At 48.7% G+C, this 17,311-nt stretch overlaps 1 protein-coding gene across 3 annotated transcripts in view; it reads left to right on the top strand.

Moving 5' to 3' along the window:
* The window catches only part of NRG2 (neuregulin 2), a 212,876-nt gene extending 198,750 nt beyond the window's left edge, over nucleotides 1-14,126 (top strand). For 2 of the 3 annotated variants that reach the window (XM_032988493.2, XM_042789985.1), the window contains 6 exons: nucleotides 392-415; nucleotides 4,778-4,880; nucleotides 5,815-5,938; nucleotides 7,234-7,361; nucleotides 10,010-10,234; nucleotides 11,654-14,126. In XM_032988493.2, the coding sequence (XP_032844384.2) occupies nucleotides 392-415; nucleotides 4,778-4,880; nucleotides 5,815-5,938; nucleotides 7,234-7,361; nucleotides 10,010-10,234; nucleotides 11,654-12,311 (1,262 nt within the window). In that variant the 3' untranslated portion in view covers nucleotides 12,312-14,126. The remainder of the gene's footprint in view (nucleotides 1-391; nucleotides 416-4,777; nucleotides 4,881-5,814; nucleotides 5,939-7,233; nucleotides 7,362-10,009; nucleotides 10,235-11,653) is intronic. The other variant, XM_042789983.1, reaches the window with a different exon arrangement.
* The last annotated feature ends 3,185 nt before the right edge of the window (nucleotides 14,127-17,311 follow it).

Genomic DNA, 17,311 nt, shown 5'->3' with positions numbered 1-17,311 from the left:
CTATGTGTTTTGACCTGTCAGGAGTTGTTTCAGAACAAGTGTACCTTTTTTTTTTTTTTTTTTTTTTTTTTTTTCCTCTGCCTAAACTGTGAATTCCATATCAGGTACTAACAAACATGGCTCATCTCAAAAGAATTCATAATTAACTAAAAGAATTCATAATTAACTTCCACTGCAATTTGTTTGAGTCTTTCTTTACATAAGATATAAGCTCTGGTGGGAATTTGAAATGCTCTCAAGCATACACTGTCTTCTGTGTAACTGCTGCTGAGCCTACAGAAAAGCTAACCTGCTGTAACTGCACAGTGTGTGTGTTTGTATATTAGAGATCTCTGACAGACCTGTTTTTCTTTTTCTCTTTCTCTTCCTTGTCTTCTTTCTGCATTGGCAGAGCATCTTGGATTTGAATTAAAGGGTATGGAACAACCATTCATTTATTAATCAGAAGCCATTAAGAGCTGCCCACATTATATTTATGGCTTTAATGGGATGATTAAAAAATCAGCTGTTCTGTTGTCTTCCCTGGCACCAAGTTAGGTGTTTGGATTGAAAAAAAAAAAAAAAAAAAAAAAAAAACCAAAACAAAAAAAAAAAAAACAAAAAACAAATCAAAACACAAAATTTAAATGTAAACCTATAAAAATGCATGTGTATTTTTAGCAGCACTTTTTTCTTTGTTTCAAGCAGCAGCCTGGTGTGTGTGGTGTGACTGGGATGTTACAATTGCCATATGTCTCCTCATTCAACATGCTTTTGTGTATTTAGCTGAAAAGCTGGAGTTTGTGTCCATCCAAAAGGTTGCCAGCAGGCACCACTTGGGAATGGGTGGGCATTCCAAGAATGGGAAGGCAAGCTTTAGGAAGATCGGGGCTTTTGTAGAAATTGCCGTCCTAGATGCGCTAACCTCCACTGTATCCTATGAAGGGTCAGACAAACTTTGCCATTCCTCCTCCCAAAGGAGGTTCTTGACCGAGAGGAAATTGTGCCAAGAAAGGTGTCATGAGATGAGTTAGTCTAAGAAAACAGTGAGCCCATGGAAGTCAGTAGTCTCCCATAAGAGTGGAGGATGTAATGCTGAGCATCATGGTGGCAAGTTGAAGTTTGGAAAAACACTGCAGTAAGGTAAATGCTTTTAAAGATATCCCCTTTGAGCAACTACCTGCTCCTGCCCAGTTTCTCATTATTTATCTTCCATTGTCCTCAGTCTGTTTTTAGAAATATATCGAGTATCTCTTTAGGAAGTGCCTGGCAAATCAGATCCTTGAGGCTAGGTTTCCCTTGAGTGTACAGGACAACCGCAGGGAGGGCTTGGTCAGATGAGAGCAGAGAGATTTATCTTTATCACTTAACTTAAAAACATTGACTCAGCAATCTCAGCCAGAGCAGATCTTCACATGAAGACACTTCAATTCCATTTGCTAGAGTTATGGGAACACCAATATTTAACTTCTGTGCCCTACGTTGTCTTCTTGGGTCTCCAAAGTAGAGGGACATGCACTAGCTGGATCTGGAGAAGCTTGTCTTCTCTGGTTTTTGCATGCCTGATCCACTGGGATTGGTGTGTATCCAGCAGCAGTTCTTCCCTGCTGCAGAAAATGTGTGCATCTTGCGGTCAGGTGTTTCAGAGAAAGTGGTGCTGCTAATGCTAATACACTTAAATAAACTTTAAAATTGAGGATTTTTGACATCCCTTTTTTGTTGACCTTTTGTCCTTTTCCTCATCCATTCTTAATGTCATCACAGAACCACACACATCCTGTTTCCAGTCTGCAGTTGTCTCTTCTCTGTCATTCGTCTTTCACTTTCATGCGTTGCTGTGACACCCATGGCTGGACTGTGATTCTGTCGGCATTATGTGGCACCACATGGTTTGTTCATAGTGTTTGCTGCTGTAGAGTGACAATGCTGCTGCTGAAGACGTGGTGTTTGTAGAGCACAGAGACACAAATGGACAAGTCTGGCTCCAGGATCTTGCCTTGTCAAATACAAAACTGTAGTGTGCATTCTCTTATTTTCTTTCTGTCACTGTTGAGATGGTTTTGTGCAACATGAAGATACTGTGTTATCGAGCATCAGCTTTAATGAGATTTTAGGAGCCAAGCTGAATTACTATTAGCAGGTCATTTAATTTTTAGTTTTGCATCAGTGAAGCACAGCCTCACACTTCGCTGCTCCACATAGCAGAGCTGTCAGCTCAAGACAGAGAGGCTAAATCTGCGTTTCTGATGAACTGGAACATTCCCCATGCAATTCAAGTGAAGGTTCAGGACAGTCAGACATGCCAGAGTCAGGGTCCCATACCAACACGATCACCAGAACAGAGGCTGTTATTTGAGCCTTCGGTAAAAAATTCTGTCATGTAGGGAATAGGTAAAAAAAAAAAAAAAACAAAAAAACCAAACAACATAGTTTTGATGGCTTTGCTCCTTCTGCCTCATCCATGATTCAAATGGAACAATTTATGCTTGGAAAAAAAGTCTTTGTAGCAAAAGACATAGCCAGTGAAGTATCTTTGAAAAAATTGGCTTGATGGATGTGTCCACGGTGAAAACTGACCTGCCCAGTCTTTTTTCTTTTTGGTAAAAGTAGTTTTTGCTGGGTGGTAGCAAAATTCTTGCCTGGTGACATCCGTAACCACGACATGATCCTGGATGGTTTTCCTGATTCTGATAAAATCTCTGAAACTCCTGTCTGAAGGAAAGAGCTGTACAGCTGGAATCCAGGTCCCAGAGGTGAGCAAGAGCAAGAAAACTTGTCTGCCATGGTTGCTGATGCCTGGAATGGTTTTGCCCTGGAGAGAGTTCTTTCCCCATGCCATCTCCACTCGGTTCCTTGTAGTGAAACAAGGAGTGTAAGGTCAGCCAGCACCCAAACTCCCCTCTGTGAGCAGGTCCCGGGCTGTGCAGGCTCCTGCTCTGAGGAGGTGCAGCTGGCTGGTGAAGCTGCTGTGGCACAATGAATTTCAGCCCAAACGTCATTCCTGCTCCACACCACCGAGGAGACGGAGTCTGGGGGAGTCTCAGCTGCTCGCTTCTCTAGTGAATGGTGAGACGTTGCCTTCCTGGCAACTCCACCAGCACCCTCAGCACCTCATGAAGCCAAAGGCCAGTGCGCAAGCGGAATGAATAGAAATGTATTTCTTTAAACTGTAGCTTTGCAAAGCAGGCACGAAGCAAGTTCAGGTGACTATGTTTTGCATCTTCATGCCAGGGATGTCATTCTCAGCCCTTACTTAACAAGTCTCTATTCATTCCCATTTTGAGAGTTAGAAAGAGATAAACATTTTTCCTAGCACTTTTTTTTTTTTTTTTCCTTCAAAAAATATCTTTTCCTTCCTAAAACGGCAAGCTGAAATTGGTCTAAATATTCAGGTATCTGGACTGTTTCATTGCTTCCCCCTTGCTTTTTTTGCTAAAGTCTAGTCCTAGGGGTTTCTGGGATCAGATCTGTTTCTCTTCTCATTTTGTATTTTGTTGTTTGGTAGCACTGGAGATACCATATAGTCCATTCAAGGTATGGAGCGTGGCATAGTGAACCATGCTGAGCACAGCAACCATGGCATGAGTTTTATTGCCTAACCTATATGAAAAAATATTTCAATGAGTATTAAAGAAGGCGCAAACACCAATAACTTTAACATTAACACATAGTGTGGGGGCATCAGGACATCGTTCATAGATGCTGAACTAAAATGCTCATGGCAGCTGTGCACTGAATCCTTCTCTCAGTCATCCAGCTGGAGAATCAAATCTCAGCGGAGATTGCTGGATGTCACCGAGAAGAGCATCTGTTCTGGTGTAGCCACAGAGGAAGAGGTGCCCCTGCTGTGCAATTGCTGCCTAGGTGTAGTTCAGTTACACTGCAAGCAATATGCTAGCATTTCCTTGGAGCTTTGATTAATGTGAATGAATTACCTCACTTCCAGCATGGTCTGGGTTTTGATGCAAGTGGCTGACTTCTGGTTTGAAAGGTGGTCCATGACAAAAGGTGATATTTGAGAGAAGCAGCAGCATGCTGCTTGAATTTTGTGCGTGCATCTGAGTTACCCGGCGAAATGAATGGAATTAATCGCTTTCTAGGGTTTCATTAAAAATCCATAACTGTAATTGGTTACTGTATTTTAATTACTCCACTCCCTTTCCTTTGTCTAATGCGCTATCACTATTCCATCCTCATTCTGCCTTTTGGCTGTTTTAGGATGTCCCTTTCAGCACCTACATGCTTTGGGGCCTGTTGCTCAGTGGTTTCTAGCACACCACTGAGCTCCAGGGCATGCAGCCGCTGCAAGGAAAAGGCATTCTGAGTCTGTCAGAGCAGAGAGCCTGTGATGAGAGCATCACAAGGCATGCATGTCCATGGTGAGGGGGGGTTGCTCGGGGACTTCCTTGGTAGGCTACTGAGTTATTGAGAAGGGAGGGATCTGCTGAAAGGGAGAGGAGAGTTGTGGGGCTTTTTGAGATTAGTCACCGAGTTACGCTGTGGGGAGAGGAGGAGGAAGTGAGAAGCGTGTTTGAGTGCAGAAGGGGTGAATTACTGAGTGAGAGAGAGCAAAGATGCAGAGAAACCGAAGGAGTGAAGGTCTCCTGTGGGGTGAGTAAGGTTGGGCCAGCTGGTCTCAGGTTCAGGGCGGATATTGGAGACAGGCAGTGGATCGGTAGGAGGTCTGACCAAGCCCTGTTTTCCATCTTACCCACACGCAGTGCTGGTTCCAGTGCAGCCAGACGCATCCCTGGTGCTGGAGTCCATTTGTAACTGGTGTCTTTCTCTCCATTTGCAGAAGCAGAAGAGCTCTACCAGAAGAGAGTTTTAACTATCACAGGAATCTGTGTTGCCTTGCTTGTGGTGGGCATCGTCTGTGTGGTAGCTTACTGTAAAACCAAGTGAGTATGGGTGGTTAACAGACAATAACTGGCCAGATGTTACTGAGTGGTAGTGCTCATGCTTTCACGCTATTCACCCAAACGCTCTTTTAGGGAGATCCTGGGCTGTGGTATTCCCAGGAAGGTCTCAGGAAGAAGACCGGTGAAACCATCTACCAGGCTGTGCCTGAGCAGGATGTTTTCCTGGAACTGTTTGCTTATCCTCTGAATCAGCATCATTCACCCAGCCAGGTGATGCTGTGTTACTGGGAAAAGCTGAGCCCCAAACCAGCAGCTCATGTCCTGACAGCAGAAGCACACTGGTCTGCCATGCAGGAGCTGTGGGCTCAGTTAGGTACATTTCAGGGACTTTCAGAGCAGTCTTGATGGAACAAGAGGCTTAGGGACTTCTTTTATGGCCAAACTTCATTGCCTGGATATCACCTTTTTCCCTACTTTGCCTACAGCTTGCCTCAGTTCAGGGTGCCCCTGGGACATGGCGGGTCTTGTGGACTGGATGCCCTGCCAGGGGCACGAGTAGGCTTTACCACTTTGTGTTTAATGCAGGACAGGTCAAGTGCTGTGCCACCAAGGCCAAGCCAGGACCTGCGTCCTCTTTCCTTCTCCACATTTTTCTCCTCTGCTCCCAACACCATGGTGCCCCTGGCTCCACTGCATCATGCTGGGCCTTGTCTTGCAAAAGGAGACCCTGGACCCAGCTTCCCAAATTGCCCATGATGCAAAATGTTCACTTTTTTTTTGGAAAAGCGTCAGAAGGTGGCAAATGTTGAATGCCTTGTTTCTTCCTGTTTACAGCATTCCACAAACACCATCAAAACATCAAGTGTGTCCGAGGCGTGCCCTCTCTATCATCTGCATCCTTCATGTGTCTCTGGGGGCAAAGAACCCCATGGGATAAGTCTTCCTAATAAGTGTTTTCCTTTCTGTTTTAAAGGAAGCAAAGGAAACAAATGCATAATCACTTACGGCAGAACATGTGCCCTGCCCATCAGAACAGGAGCCTTGCGAATGGGCCAAGCCATCCACGTTTGGATCCTGAGGAAATCCAAATGGCCGATGTAAGACCTTTTATCTCCACATCCCTGCATATTACTGAGTGCCCATTTTCTGCCAAAAATTTGACGTGAATGTCACACCTGCTTACACACCTGCGTGCATGTGTGTGAGGAGCAAAACGCTAACAGACTTGAACAAAAAGATGAGATTCTGCATAGAAACATTTCCAAGACCAACATCTGAAGGGAAATTGATTTTACTTGGAAGCACAGGATGAGATTAGGGCACTTGGTACAGGCTTGTTTTGATGAATCAAGTGTGATCCTGTTTTCCTCTGAGTGATGTTTCTGGTTTATTAAGCTATCCCGTCAAGCTCCATGTTGCAGCATGACAAATGCAGTGCGTGCCGTGGTGGCCAGAGCCGCCGCAGTAACCATCTTGTGCTGAAGCATGTCATGGTGAACTGGTCAGCACTACATTAACCCACCTGCCTGTACCAAGAATTGCATCCTGGGCAAGGTGGGATGTCCTGGTGGGATGCCAGTGTCATGCCAGTGAGAACAATCTTAATAATTTAGGACCGGATCCAGAAGGGCAGTTCAGACACTCTCATGAATTCAGGCACATGAGATTCCCATCAAACTCTATGAACTTAATAGGACCATCAGCGTGCTTAAGTGCCTTGCTGAACCAAGGCTTTGAAAGAGGTTAGAAAAAGGGAGGTGGGAGGTGGAGCCAAACAAAAAGAAGTACTGATGGAAATGAGTACAATAAGCCAGTTACAAGCTCTGCTGGGTCACCCTTTGGATGTTAAAACTTATCTAGGTTGCATCCCAGCCATGAAGGTAGAGGGAAAAGGAATTTCTAAGAACTACATTGGCCATTGGCCCAAAAGTACTGACTCCCCCAGAGATTTTAGTGTCCCTGTGAAAAGCAGTGCCTGTTAGATGAAGGAATATCTCAGCATAAATATTTGGATTACACCTGGTGTTTCTGCAGGACTTGTATCTCTGGCAGATCTCATGTGGTTGTCTTTTTGCTGGTAATCTGGCAGGTGTATAACCTCCTATGAGCAGAGATGTTTTTCTGCTCGGTAGCTACACGTGGTGCCACTGTCCTCTGGGGAACTCCCTGGCTCTTCATACCTTTCTGCAGTCCCTGTGCCACAGCCCTTTCCCAGTGTTCGAAGTTCAGGAGCAGAGAAGAGCCTCCAGCCTCCTTCTTTCTTTCCTTTGGGTGCGGAGCTGCCGGGTTCACTCAGTCCTCATCTAATTTCATCAGAAATAATCAAGCCAGCCAAATTTGGCTGTGGAAGCATTGGCAATTTGGTGACTGTGTGATTCTTCATATTTTACAGTATATTTCTAAGAATGTTTCTGCCACTGAGCATGTGATCCGAAGGGAAACAGAGACAACCTTTTCGGGAAGTCACTCCTGCTCCCCATCTCATCACTGCTCCACAGCCACTCCAACATCCAGCCAGAGGTAATGTATACCATTTTCCCCTGAACTTTCTCCTGCTGTTTGCCTTAGGATGCTGTGAGATTCAAAGCCAGTAAAAGGTTTTCCTTTAATCTCGCTTTCCGTTTTCACTTGATGTTTGGCACTCCACTGACATCCAGGCCATGTCAACGCTGCAGGTCATTGCTGTCACAGCTTGTTAGTGAGAGGTGTGGATGGGTGCGATCCTTGGCCTGCAGCAAGGTGCCAGCAGGAACCTACAGCACTGATATAGCTGGAAACTAGGAGGAAATGAAGTTGCACTTTCATGCTTTGCACAGACACAAACGGAAGGATTCATCTAAGAAAGGTTTTGTAAGTTGTGTTTGCAACCACACTGGACACCTGTAATAATTCATTAAGCACACACAGGTTATTCATTTCATGCTTGATAGATTTAGAATGTATTTGCCTTGTGGAAGGCAAAGTACAGAAAACATCACAAAATGTTTTGGCCAGTGTCTCAAGGTTAGGGTCTGACTTGGGAGTCAAAGTTTTCCACCAAAAACCCCACTCCTGTGCAATTGTATTACAGTCCAGAAAGTTGTGTTAGAATCTCAGCCTCTAAGGTTGTAGCACCTCTTTCACTGGAAGTCTTTCTGAAGCTCTCAGGAAAACTGGGGCTAGCAGGAATGTATCAATAATTCTTGCTACACAGGATGAGGCATAATTTTTTTTATATTTCAAAATAGCCACTTGGGGGAAGAGCAGCATGGCTCAGAAGCTGAAGTTCTTGTGGTTTTTGAGAGCATTTAAATTGCAGATGGAGCTTCCCTATTTATATGATCTCCAAAAAAATCCTTCAAATGCTCTAGAGAAAGCCCTGTGCTGTTTCGGATTTGGATGTTCACATTCTTCCTCTTGTGCTTCTTCCAGTAAGTGACAGCGTTTCTCTAGGAGAGCACTTGCCTTTGAAAAGTGACTGCGAGGTGCAGGGGGGGGGCATATATACAGCCTGTTGGTGACATATAGATCACATTGCATCGACTTTATAAGGCAAAAGATGTCCTGGCTTATTTCCTTCTTTAGCCTGATAGGTCTCAATTCATCCAGAAAGCAGTGAATCCTTTCAGCTAAAGCTCAAAGATGGCTCCTGGCAGGTTTCTTCAGGCTTCAGGCATTCATCAGGGATGAGCTAGTACTCTCAGTGTACAATGTGTCAGATCAACTTCAGATATTGAACTTAGGTTTTCAGGTGAATTTCTCCCCAAACTTCTCTGGGTAGACCTTGAACAAGTAGAGAGGGAACCAAGAATGGCTTGCGGGGCTGGAAATTGCTGCCTTTGTCTGGGGAAATCCTACCCCTGGTGAGCTTGAGGGTGTGTTTTCCAGGTTTTTGTGAACTTATATGCCGCAGCCCAACCCTGGCTAGGTGCATGCAAGCTTGAGTCAGGCACACAGATGCTCCTGTGCCTGCAGAGCTGCACCTTGCTGGCCTCCCATGCTCAATTCAAAGTCCTGGGACCCGCTGGGCCATCTCTGGGCACCTCCTGAAGATCCAAAGGTGTGTCTGGAGGGCAGCGTTAACGCGACAGCTGTGGGGAGTCACCTACCTTGCGTAGCCTCTGGTCCTGGCTACCTGCCACCTAGTCTCTCTGAGTCAAGTGCAGCAAGCAGGGTGTTTCTTGAAGTCATGCCAGAGGCAAACTACTGGCATAATCAGGCTCCATTTTACTCGATCAGCTTCTCTAATGAGGGCGCTGTGTGAAATTAGGAATGAGTGGTTGCAGGCGAGCGTATGCCCGAACCATCAACGATTAATAAGTTCTTGGGACGTCTTAATGAAGCCTGCTCTTCTCTGCAAACCCCCACCCAAAATGCTCTGCTGGTACAGCTCCATCTGGTGCAGTTTAGGAGCTCTGACCTGGTGCTCTAATGGATCCCATATTTCTGATATGGAGAGGGGTCAGCCTGGTGGCTGTGGTGCAGATGGGCCCCTGATACGCGCGTGGCCTGTGTGTCCCCAGTGAGTCCTTGTGGAATGTCTTCTTGCACCAAGACTGGTGCAGCTGGAGGTCCAAGTGCTCAGCAAGGTCTAGCCAACATATCACAGTTTTTGTCTAGCACCTTTAAAGTGTTTTGCTGCCAAAATATTTTATAAGCCAGTGGAAACTGAACATCTAGATCTACCTTTGGTATGCTTTTCTCTGATGATGATGAAGTAATTTTGATTTTTTTTTTTTTTTCCTGGCTCCTGTCTGGTAGCATTTCTGAAGGGGCTGTCACTTGTCAATGCAGTTGACACATTTGAAGATCCTTTGTGGACTTGCCTTGGCATGGCCAGTACATTTGTCCACACTCAGAACACTTTGCAGGTACAAAGCAGAATTGCCCTGACCTCGCTCCGGAGGCTGTCCCGTCCTGTACCTGGCCAACAGGAGGTGGTGTGATAAATATCTGCTATGCACTGGTTTGCCTTTAACCTCTAATCATGTGTCTAAGAAGTAGCAAAGAAAGGCAAATCAAAAGCAGGCTTGGGAAGGTGGACATCCCTGGCCATATGTATCCTAATGAGAGAGAGAAAAGGGGATGCCAGTGCAGAGCAGAGCGTGAGCTGTGCCTGCATGCAGCTCTTTGGAGAAGACCCTGGTGGGGTTTCCTTGCTCACTTTCCATATGGGGTTTGGTCCACAGGCATGAAAGCCACACCTGGAGCTTGGAGCGGACAGAGAGTCTGACTTCAGATTCCCAGTCTGGGATAATGCTGTCCTCAGTGGGAACCAGTAAATGCAACAGCCCTGCATGCGTGGAGGCACGGGCTCGCCGCGGGGCCGCATTCTGCATCGAGGACTCACGGAGGCCCACGACGCAGTATCGTGACTCAGTGGATTCCCTGCGGGACTCACCGCACAGCGAGAGGTCAGACCCCACTGCTTGGTGCCAGTCCGGCACAGAAGAGGCAAGCCATGCCCTCTGTGCTGTATACGAGAATGTTTGCCTCTGCTCAGCCCTAGAGCAGCAGTCCTGTGGTAGCACTGGAGAAGCTCCGGCTCTGGTCCTACCAGAGGAAGCCACTACCCCAGGAGGCCACTCTGGTAGGGGCAGCAGCAGGCACTGCACCCTGCTCACCTGGTGGCAACGTAAGTTTGGAGGACAGGGATGATAGGAGTGGAAAATACCTGGCTGCAGTCAGCAACTGACAAAGGAAAACTGCCTGAGAGCACGCCCCAGGCAGCTTGGTGGGCTGGCAGATCAAGCAGCATCTGGCCCTAAAATATCTGGGGAAGAGATCTGTATCCTTAGCATAATCTTGGATCTCAAGGTGAGCAGGGGTGCGGTATGTGGGCACAGCCTTGGAACAGGGCTCTGTATGACCCAGCCTTCCAGAGAACGCAACTGCAGAGCCGAGACACCATCAGCCAGGGAGAGGCAGCAAGAATCATCCTCTTCCCAGGTCTGGTTCCTCATGGTGCACATCTCCACCCTTGCTCCAGCCCTTTGTGGGCAGCCATGGGTGACCCTAGGTGGCCACATGGCCACTTTCGGGCAGTTACCCTTCAAGGCTTCTCCATGGGGCGGAGGAGAAAGGCAGCATCTCCTGCTCTTTCATTCCTGTCCCCAGTCTGTTCGGGCAGGCTGACCCAGCTTGTACAGACATCTCATTCTTCAGAAGACACAGGGGTAAAAAGGCACCAGACCAGCCAGGGAGCCTGGGCAGCCTGAAATGAGCAGACACCAATTGGTTCTATCAAGAGGAAATGAAATCTGCTCCTTAGAAAGAGGTACTGCTGAAGGAAGGGCTGTTTGGAGAAGGGCTAGACCAGACCTGAGTTGCCACGCTGATGTCACTAGAGTAGATGAAAGCGATAGATGCCTTTATGAGACACAAGATTTTTTCCAAGTCAGAGGAAGCATTGCCTAGACTTTCCCCATCTGTGGCCTGAGCAGGGGGAGGGCATTTTGGGACTTTCCTTGGAGACAAGCCTGGCAGATACAGAGGGACCAGAAAGCAGCTGGCAGGCCGGCAAGAGGCAGGGAAGGCTTGACTCAGCCTGCTGGGAGATGCGGCAAGGTTTGCAGTGATTCAGGGTGGGAATTGCACACTGAGACCCTCGGGAAGGACAGGCCTGGGATGCGTGGTGTGTGGTGCCCAAGCATCCTCCCTCAACACAGCAGGGCAAGGCCCCTCTGCCTGCTTCCCCAGGAGCTGCCGAGCTCCGGGACCAGGCGCACTGGAGACCTCCTGGGTCCTTGTGCCGGGGGTTTGGCTGAGCGCAGGTGCATCCGGACGTTTTGGGGGGTTGTTCGGTGTCCAAACGGAGGCGTTGCTTTTTTCAGGTACGTGTCGGCCCTGACCACACCAGCACGCCTGTCGCCGGTTGACTTCCACTACTCAATGGCCACGCAGGTGCCCACCTTTGAGATCACCTCCCCCAACTCGGCGCACGCCGTCTCCCTGCCGCCGGCGGCTCCCATCAGCTTCCGCGTGGAGGAACAGCAGCCCCTCCTGCGGCGGTACCAGCTACCCTTCCAGGACACGCAGAGGTACGACAGCTACTACCAAAGGAAGACCTACCTTAACGACAGCATGGGGAGCCTGCCCTCCAGCCCCTTCCGCATCACGGAGGACGACGAGTACGAGACGACGCAGGAGTACGTCACAGCGCTAGAGCAGCCAAAGAAAACAGCCAGCAGCAACAGGCGGTGGAAAAAATCCAAACTGAACGGGCACATCCCGCCCAGAGCCAGAGCCATCCGGGACTCCTTCTCCTTGAGCAGCGCCTCTTACAGCGAGTCTGACGAGGAGCTGGTGGCCGAGAGCACCCCCTTCCTAAGCACTCAGAACAATGAGGCGGCGCACACAGAGTTGCCCCCGCCGCACCGGCCAGGCGACAGCCGGACTCACCACCCCTGCGGCAGGCACAGCGCTCACGGGGAGAGCAGGCGCAGCAGCCTGGCGCACACGACGCCCAAACCGGACCCCGATCCTCTCTAGGCGCCTCTCAGACTCGCGCACCCGCAGACATAACCCGCATGGAGGAGGCTGAGGAGGGAGACGAGACAAAACTAAACAAAAATAAATATTTTTATTTTATATAAAAGAAGGGGAAAAAAAAATATAACAAATAAAATGTTTTATTTTCATTTTAGCAAAGTTGTCTTATAATAGCTAACGACAATGACTTTTTTATAGGGAATCTCTATTTATATGTAATGTCTTGATTTACAGCTTCCGAGAAAAAAAAAAGTTAAAAAAAAAAAAAAAAAAAGAAGAAAAGAAAACAAACAATAAAGTTAAAAAAAAAGTGGGCCAATTTTTGACTACTTAAAAATAGAAAACAAAACTATCGTGGTGCCTTTTGCTGTATGCTAGTGCTGGGATTCATGCCGAGGATTCTGTTTCAGTAGCATTTTTAAGATCATAGATTTTTGTTTGGGAGACAACCCGCCACAAGGGCACTCTTCTGTCGGAAGAAAACAGCCTCGCCACTTTGCCCCATACCCTGCTATTAATGATCTTATTCTTTAAGGTATCATTTAAACACACATTAAGGACATGAGTGGGAGCATTTCCATGATCATGTCTAATGGGGATCTGTCTTGCCCTGTAAAATACTTGTATTTTTGCTTAAATCAGGAGAAAAAGAAACCCAACAGCACTGTACTGAAATGCAGAAATAATGTTTCTTTTGCCACACAGGTAGGAAGAGAAAAAGAAAGCATGCAGCAGCAGCAGCAGCAGCAGCGGCAGCAGCAGCAGCCCTTAAAGTATAGCTCTCGACCTCCGGCCATGTCACCCGTGGGTCTGAAGTTGGGTTGGCACAGGTTTGTAGTCAAACAAGGCAGACGCCCGTATGGATGCGGTGACACGATCCCCCCCCCGTGTACGGTTGGATCCGGTTCGCTGAAGCCAGCGGCCCTGGCAGGCGGGCGGCCCTGCGTGCTGGGCCCAGCAGGGCAGGCGCCATCCAGCCCCGGTGCCCCGCGCCCGCCTTTGCCGGGCGGGTGCTGCGCGGGCTGTGGCAGCCCCACGGTGGCCGGGGGGCTGCCGGGGCGGTGGTGCCCTGCGCGCCGTGCCGGGCCACGGCTCGGGCGGTGCCGGGTGGACCCCCCGGGGTGGACCCCCGTGGCGTGGCACGGCCCAGCTCTCCCCGGACGCCGGGCCAGGCAGCTGCTGGCTGTGCTGCCTTGGGGTACGGCCGGAGCCTGACCCGGCGCTTTCGGCCCCGCCTGTCACCCCTGTGTTGGCCGGGAAGGGCTCTGCGTGGGGCAGCCCGGCGAGCGGATTCTTCTGTACTGCTGTGCTGTATATTGTAAAGACAGTCGTTACCGTCACGTCTTGCCATCAGTGGTGGACGCTGTGTTTCCAAACTGGGAGCAGCTCTGGCCCATCGGCTCTGTGGTGCAAAGAGACAGTCCTGCATGTCCAGGCAGCAGAGCATCCCCCATGGAAGTGCCCCTCTCTCCTCAGTTCTCTGCAGCAAACCTGTTTACATTATAGCCTGACTTTTTTCTTTTTATATTTTTACTTCTGCATGTCCTTTGCATTTCAGATACTGTAGATTGGATGCATGGTGAAGCTGTGACTGAGAAGATAATACAACAATTGACAGTGTATTTCATTTAACTTTTAGCAATAAAGTAACTAAACCCTCTATTCCTCACCCATGATGGGGTCAGATAGAAAACTCTGCTAATTTGTCATAAGATGATTGTCAAAGTTTGCTCTGGATTGTCTGAGTGTCAGAACTCTTGACTGTTTAACACTTGAACATTTTTTATATTATAAATAAAATAAGAAAGAACAAGCTGTGGGCTCTGTTAATCTCAAGCAATTTGGGAGTCAAATGGGGAGTTGTGACAGGTACCATACACAGAATCACAGACTGGTTGAGGTTGGAAGAGAATTCTGGAGGTCAACGGGTCCAACTCTTCTGCTCAACCAGCTCACCCAGAGCCAGTTGCCCAGGACTGTGCCTAGTCAGGTTTTGAATGTCTCCAGGGATGGCGACACAACGACTTCTTTGGGCAACCTCTGCCAGTGCTTGGTCACCCTCAAAGCAAAAAAGTGTCTTCTAGTGTTCAGACTGAATTTCCTATTTTTTAATTTGTGCTCATTGCTGCCTGTGCTGTCACTGGACACTACTGAGAAAAGTCTGGCTCCCTCTTCTTCATTGCCTCCCATCAGGTATTTATAGACGTGGATAAGGTCCCCCTGAGCCTTCTCTTCTCCAGGCTGAACAGTCCCAGCTCTCTCAGCCTCCCCTCCTATGAACAGTGCTCTAGTTCCGTAAACATCTTTATGCCCGTAGAGACCCAGCAGTGGGTGTTTTTCTTCCCGGAACGGGCATTTGGCTTCGCTGCAGGGCTCAGGAGTTGAGGCTCATTGGGGAGAATGCCATTCCTTCTCCACCTGCAGACCAAGAACTTCCCCCTTCACCCCACCTGTGGAAGCTTCCTGTTGTGCCAAGAAAGGCCAAGATGCATGGCACGTGCTTCACATGCTGGCATTAATTTTAGTGACTTTTACGGTACAGTGGACATGTGTTGGGTCCACTTCTGCTGTGTCACTGTGCAACATCTGCCCACCCACAAAACAGGTCCCTTTTTCAACTCTTCCATGGCAAATCTGTGTCTTTGGCTAGCCTCCATGTATGGCAATCACTAAGAATATGGTGTATTCACATGAAACGCAGTTCCTGAGGCTCTGTCCAGCTTGGACCCCACTCACTCGTTCCTGTGAGACAAACAGGCATGAGAAAGTCCCAGCTGAACTCACCTAATAGAAGAGGGATCTGCTACACACTGGTCTGAGTTGGCCCCATAAGAATACACAGAGCCATGAGAGAAGTCCTCAGTCCTCACCATGATGGTCATGCCGGAGGCCACGCTAAGCACATCCACAGCCCGGACTGCTTCTGCTCCAACACCACCAGGATGTCCATTGCCTTGGAGGTGACCTGGCTGGGTCACAGGCCACTCCTAACATCCATCACACATGCTGTGGGGACTCCAGCCAGACCAGAGTGTTCAGCACTTCACCCTGAATAAAGGCATCTCAACACTGATTTCATAAAATGTTAAAGGCTAAAGGATCCTGCCCTCCTGCCAAGGGGCCCCGTGTGACCCAACAGCAATGTGCAAAGGAGGTTTTAGATGTTTAGAACTGGGGATAAATGTGGTAGGGTCAGGTCCTGATTTGGGTGACATTTCCCACGTGAGCTTTGGACACATTACATCTCACTTTTGCACAGCCCCAAGTCCTGATGAGTGAAAGCAGCAGTACTGTGCAGCTGTCCACCCTCTCATTACTCTTGGGACAAACTGCAACTCCCCATTGCCTTTGGCCTCCCAACTTATCTCTTTCAGCAGCTCCTGGAGTGTGGCGAGATGGACAGGAATGGGCAAAGAGCACCTGACCTCCTGGAAAGGACGTGAGTGGGAGGTCACCAAGGGGGAGGACCCTGGAGAAACCAGCCCCATAGAAAAGAGAGGTGGGGGGTGCCTTTGGGTTCCCAAAGCAACCTCATCTCCCTGCCTGCCTCTCATCAGTGTCTGTGAGCTGGCGAGCTCTGTTCATGAAGTCCACCCAGGGTTGTCATCTGCATTGCAAGAAGGCTGCAGCTCTTGGGCCTCCTGCTGGGGTGCAGAGCAGCAGTGTGGCCAAACCTCAGGGTGTGCTCAGTGCAGCTGAGCCATGCCAGGCATCACAGTCCCTCAGAAGGGAGCTGCGGGTTTGCCCAGCGCTGCCGCACGCAGCAGGATGTTTTACTGCTCCAGGGTTTGCAAGGACCTGTGATACTGCATCTGCAGAGACATGGCAGCCTCATAATTTCTTGTGGTGATTTCTTGTCCAACATCCCCCTTGATTCCCGTAATTGTATTCTATATTTGGAGGCAGTTACACTACTTCAGTTTTCTCTCCCAACTGTCTCTGAAGGAAGCCCGTATCTCTCTCCCTTTTCCCTATCTGGTTTATTTTTAGATCCCTCATTTCCAGCCATGTGTACTCCTAGGGTTTGGCCATAAATATTTTACAGCAATTTTCATGGGTGGGGGGAGCCACCAAAGCCTCCTGCCAGCTTTGCTCCGCATGTATGATGCCTTTGCTGCCCTTCCCGGAAGGGAGGGAATTGCTTTGCTGACACAGATGGGGTGACACAAGCGGGAGAGGAGCATCAGATCCTGGCTTTGGGATTGCAAAGCCTGCCCCTAAGAAAAGTCCCTCTAAAATGAATTTTCTGTCAGGTTGCGTCCAGGAGAAGGTGCCTGGCAGGAAGGTCAGGCTGAGCCAGTCTGAGACCCAGCGCAGCTGTGCTGCCTGCTAGAGGGCCTGGCTGTGCCAGAAAGTGCATTTGGGTACCTGCAGGAGGAGAAAAAGATATGGCTACTTAATTCCTCTGAGACACTGTTCTTCTCTCTTAGTGATGGGTGTCTGAGTCCTTTACCTCCAGGGAGAGGAAGAGGGAGAAAAAAAGCATTTTTCTTCCTGGTCAGAAGCTGAGGCTACGGGCTGGTCAAACAAGGCATTTTTGTGTGTTCTCAGTGCCCTCTTGTAGGTATGACGCTCACCACATCTGCACATGCATACGCACCTGGATCAGTACTTGCACGTCAGGGCAAACTGCTGGTTGTCAGTAAGTGCAAGTTTAACCCTCTTATCCGTCTTGGCAAGGGCTGTTTAATGCTGGCTGCCAGTCCTTTCCACACCCCTTGGGTGGTGAGTCTCATGGCTCCGAGGCTCTTTCCTGGTGCCCAGAGACTTTGCAGGATCCTGCTTTTCCCTGCAACTTTCTCCCAACCAAGTATGGCAGACTGTCACCTTCAACCTGGGGGACTGAGCTGCTATTGGTGTCTTCTTCAAACACACTGGAGATGTCACTGCCTGCTGGAGAGGATGGTCAGAAAGGACAGGCTTTATTAACAAAATATTACCTGGGATTTTGGAGAGCAAGAATCCGGGCTGACTTCCCTACAGGCTTCCACTCCGTGAGT

This window comes from Tyto alba, unplaced genomic scaffold (genome assembly GCF_018691265.1).
Source record: "Tyto alba isolate M040663 unplaced genomic scaffold, T.alba_DEE_v4.0 Super-Scaffold_17, whole genome shotgun sequence".
Lineage (NCBI taxonomy): Eukaryota > Metazoa > Chordata > Aves > Strigiformes > Tytonidae > Tyto > Tyto alba.
This window is presented reverse-complemented; position numbering and strand designations above follow the sequence as displayed.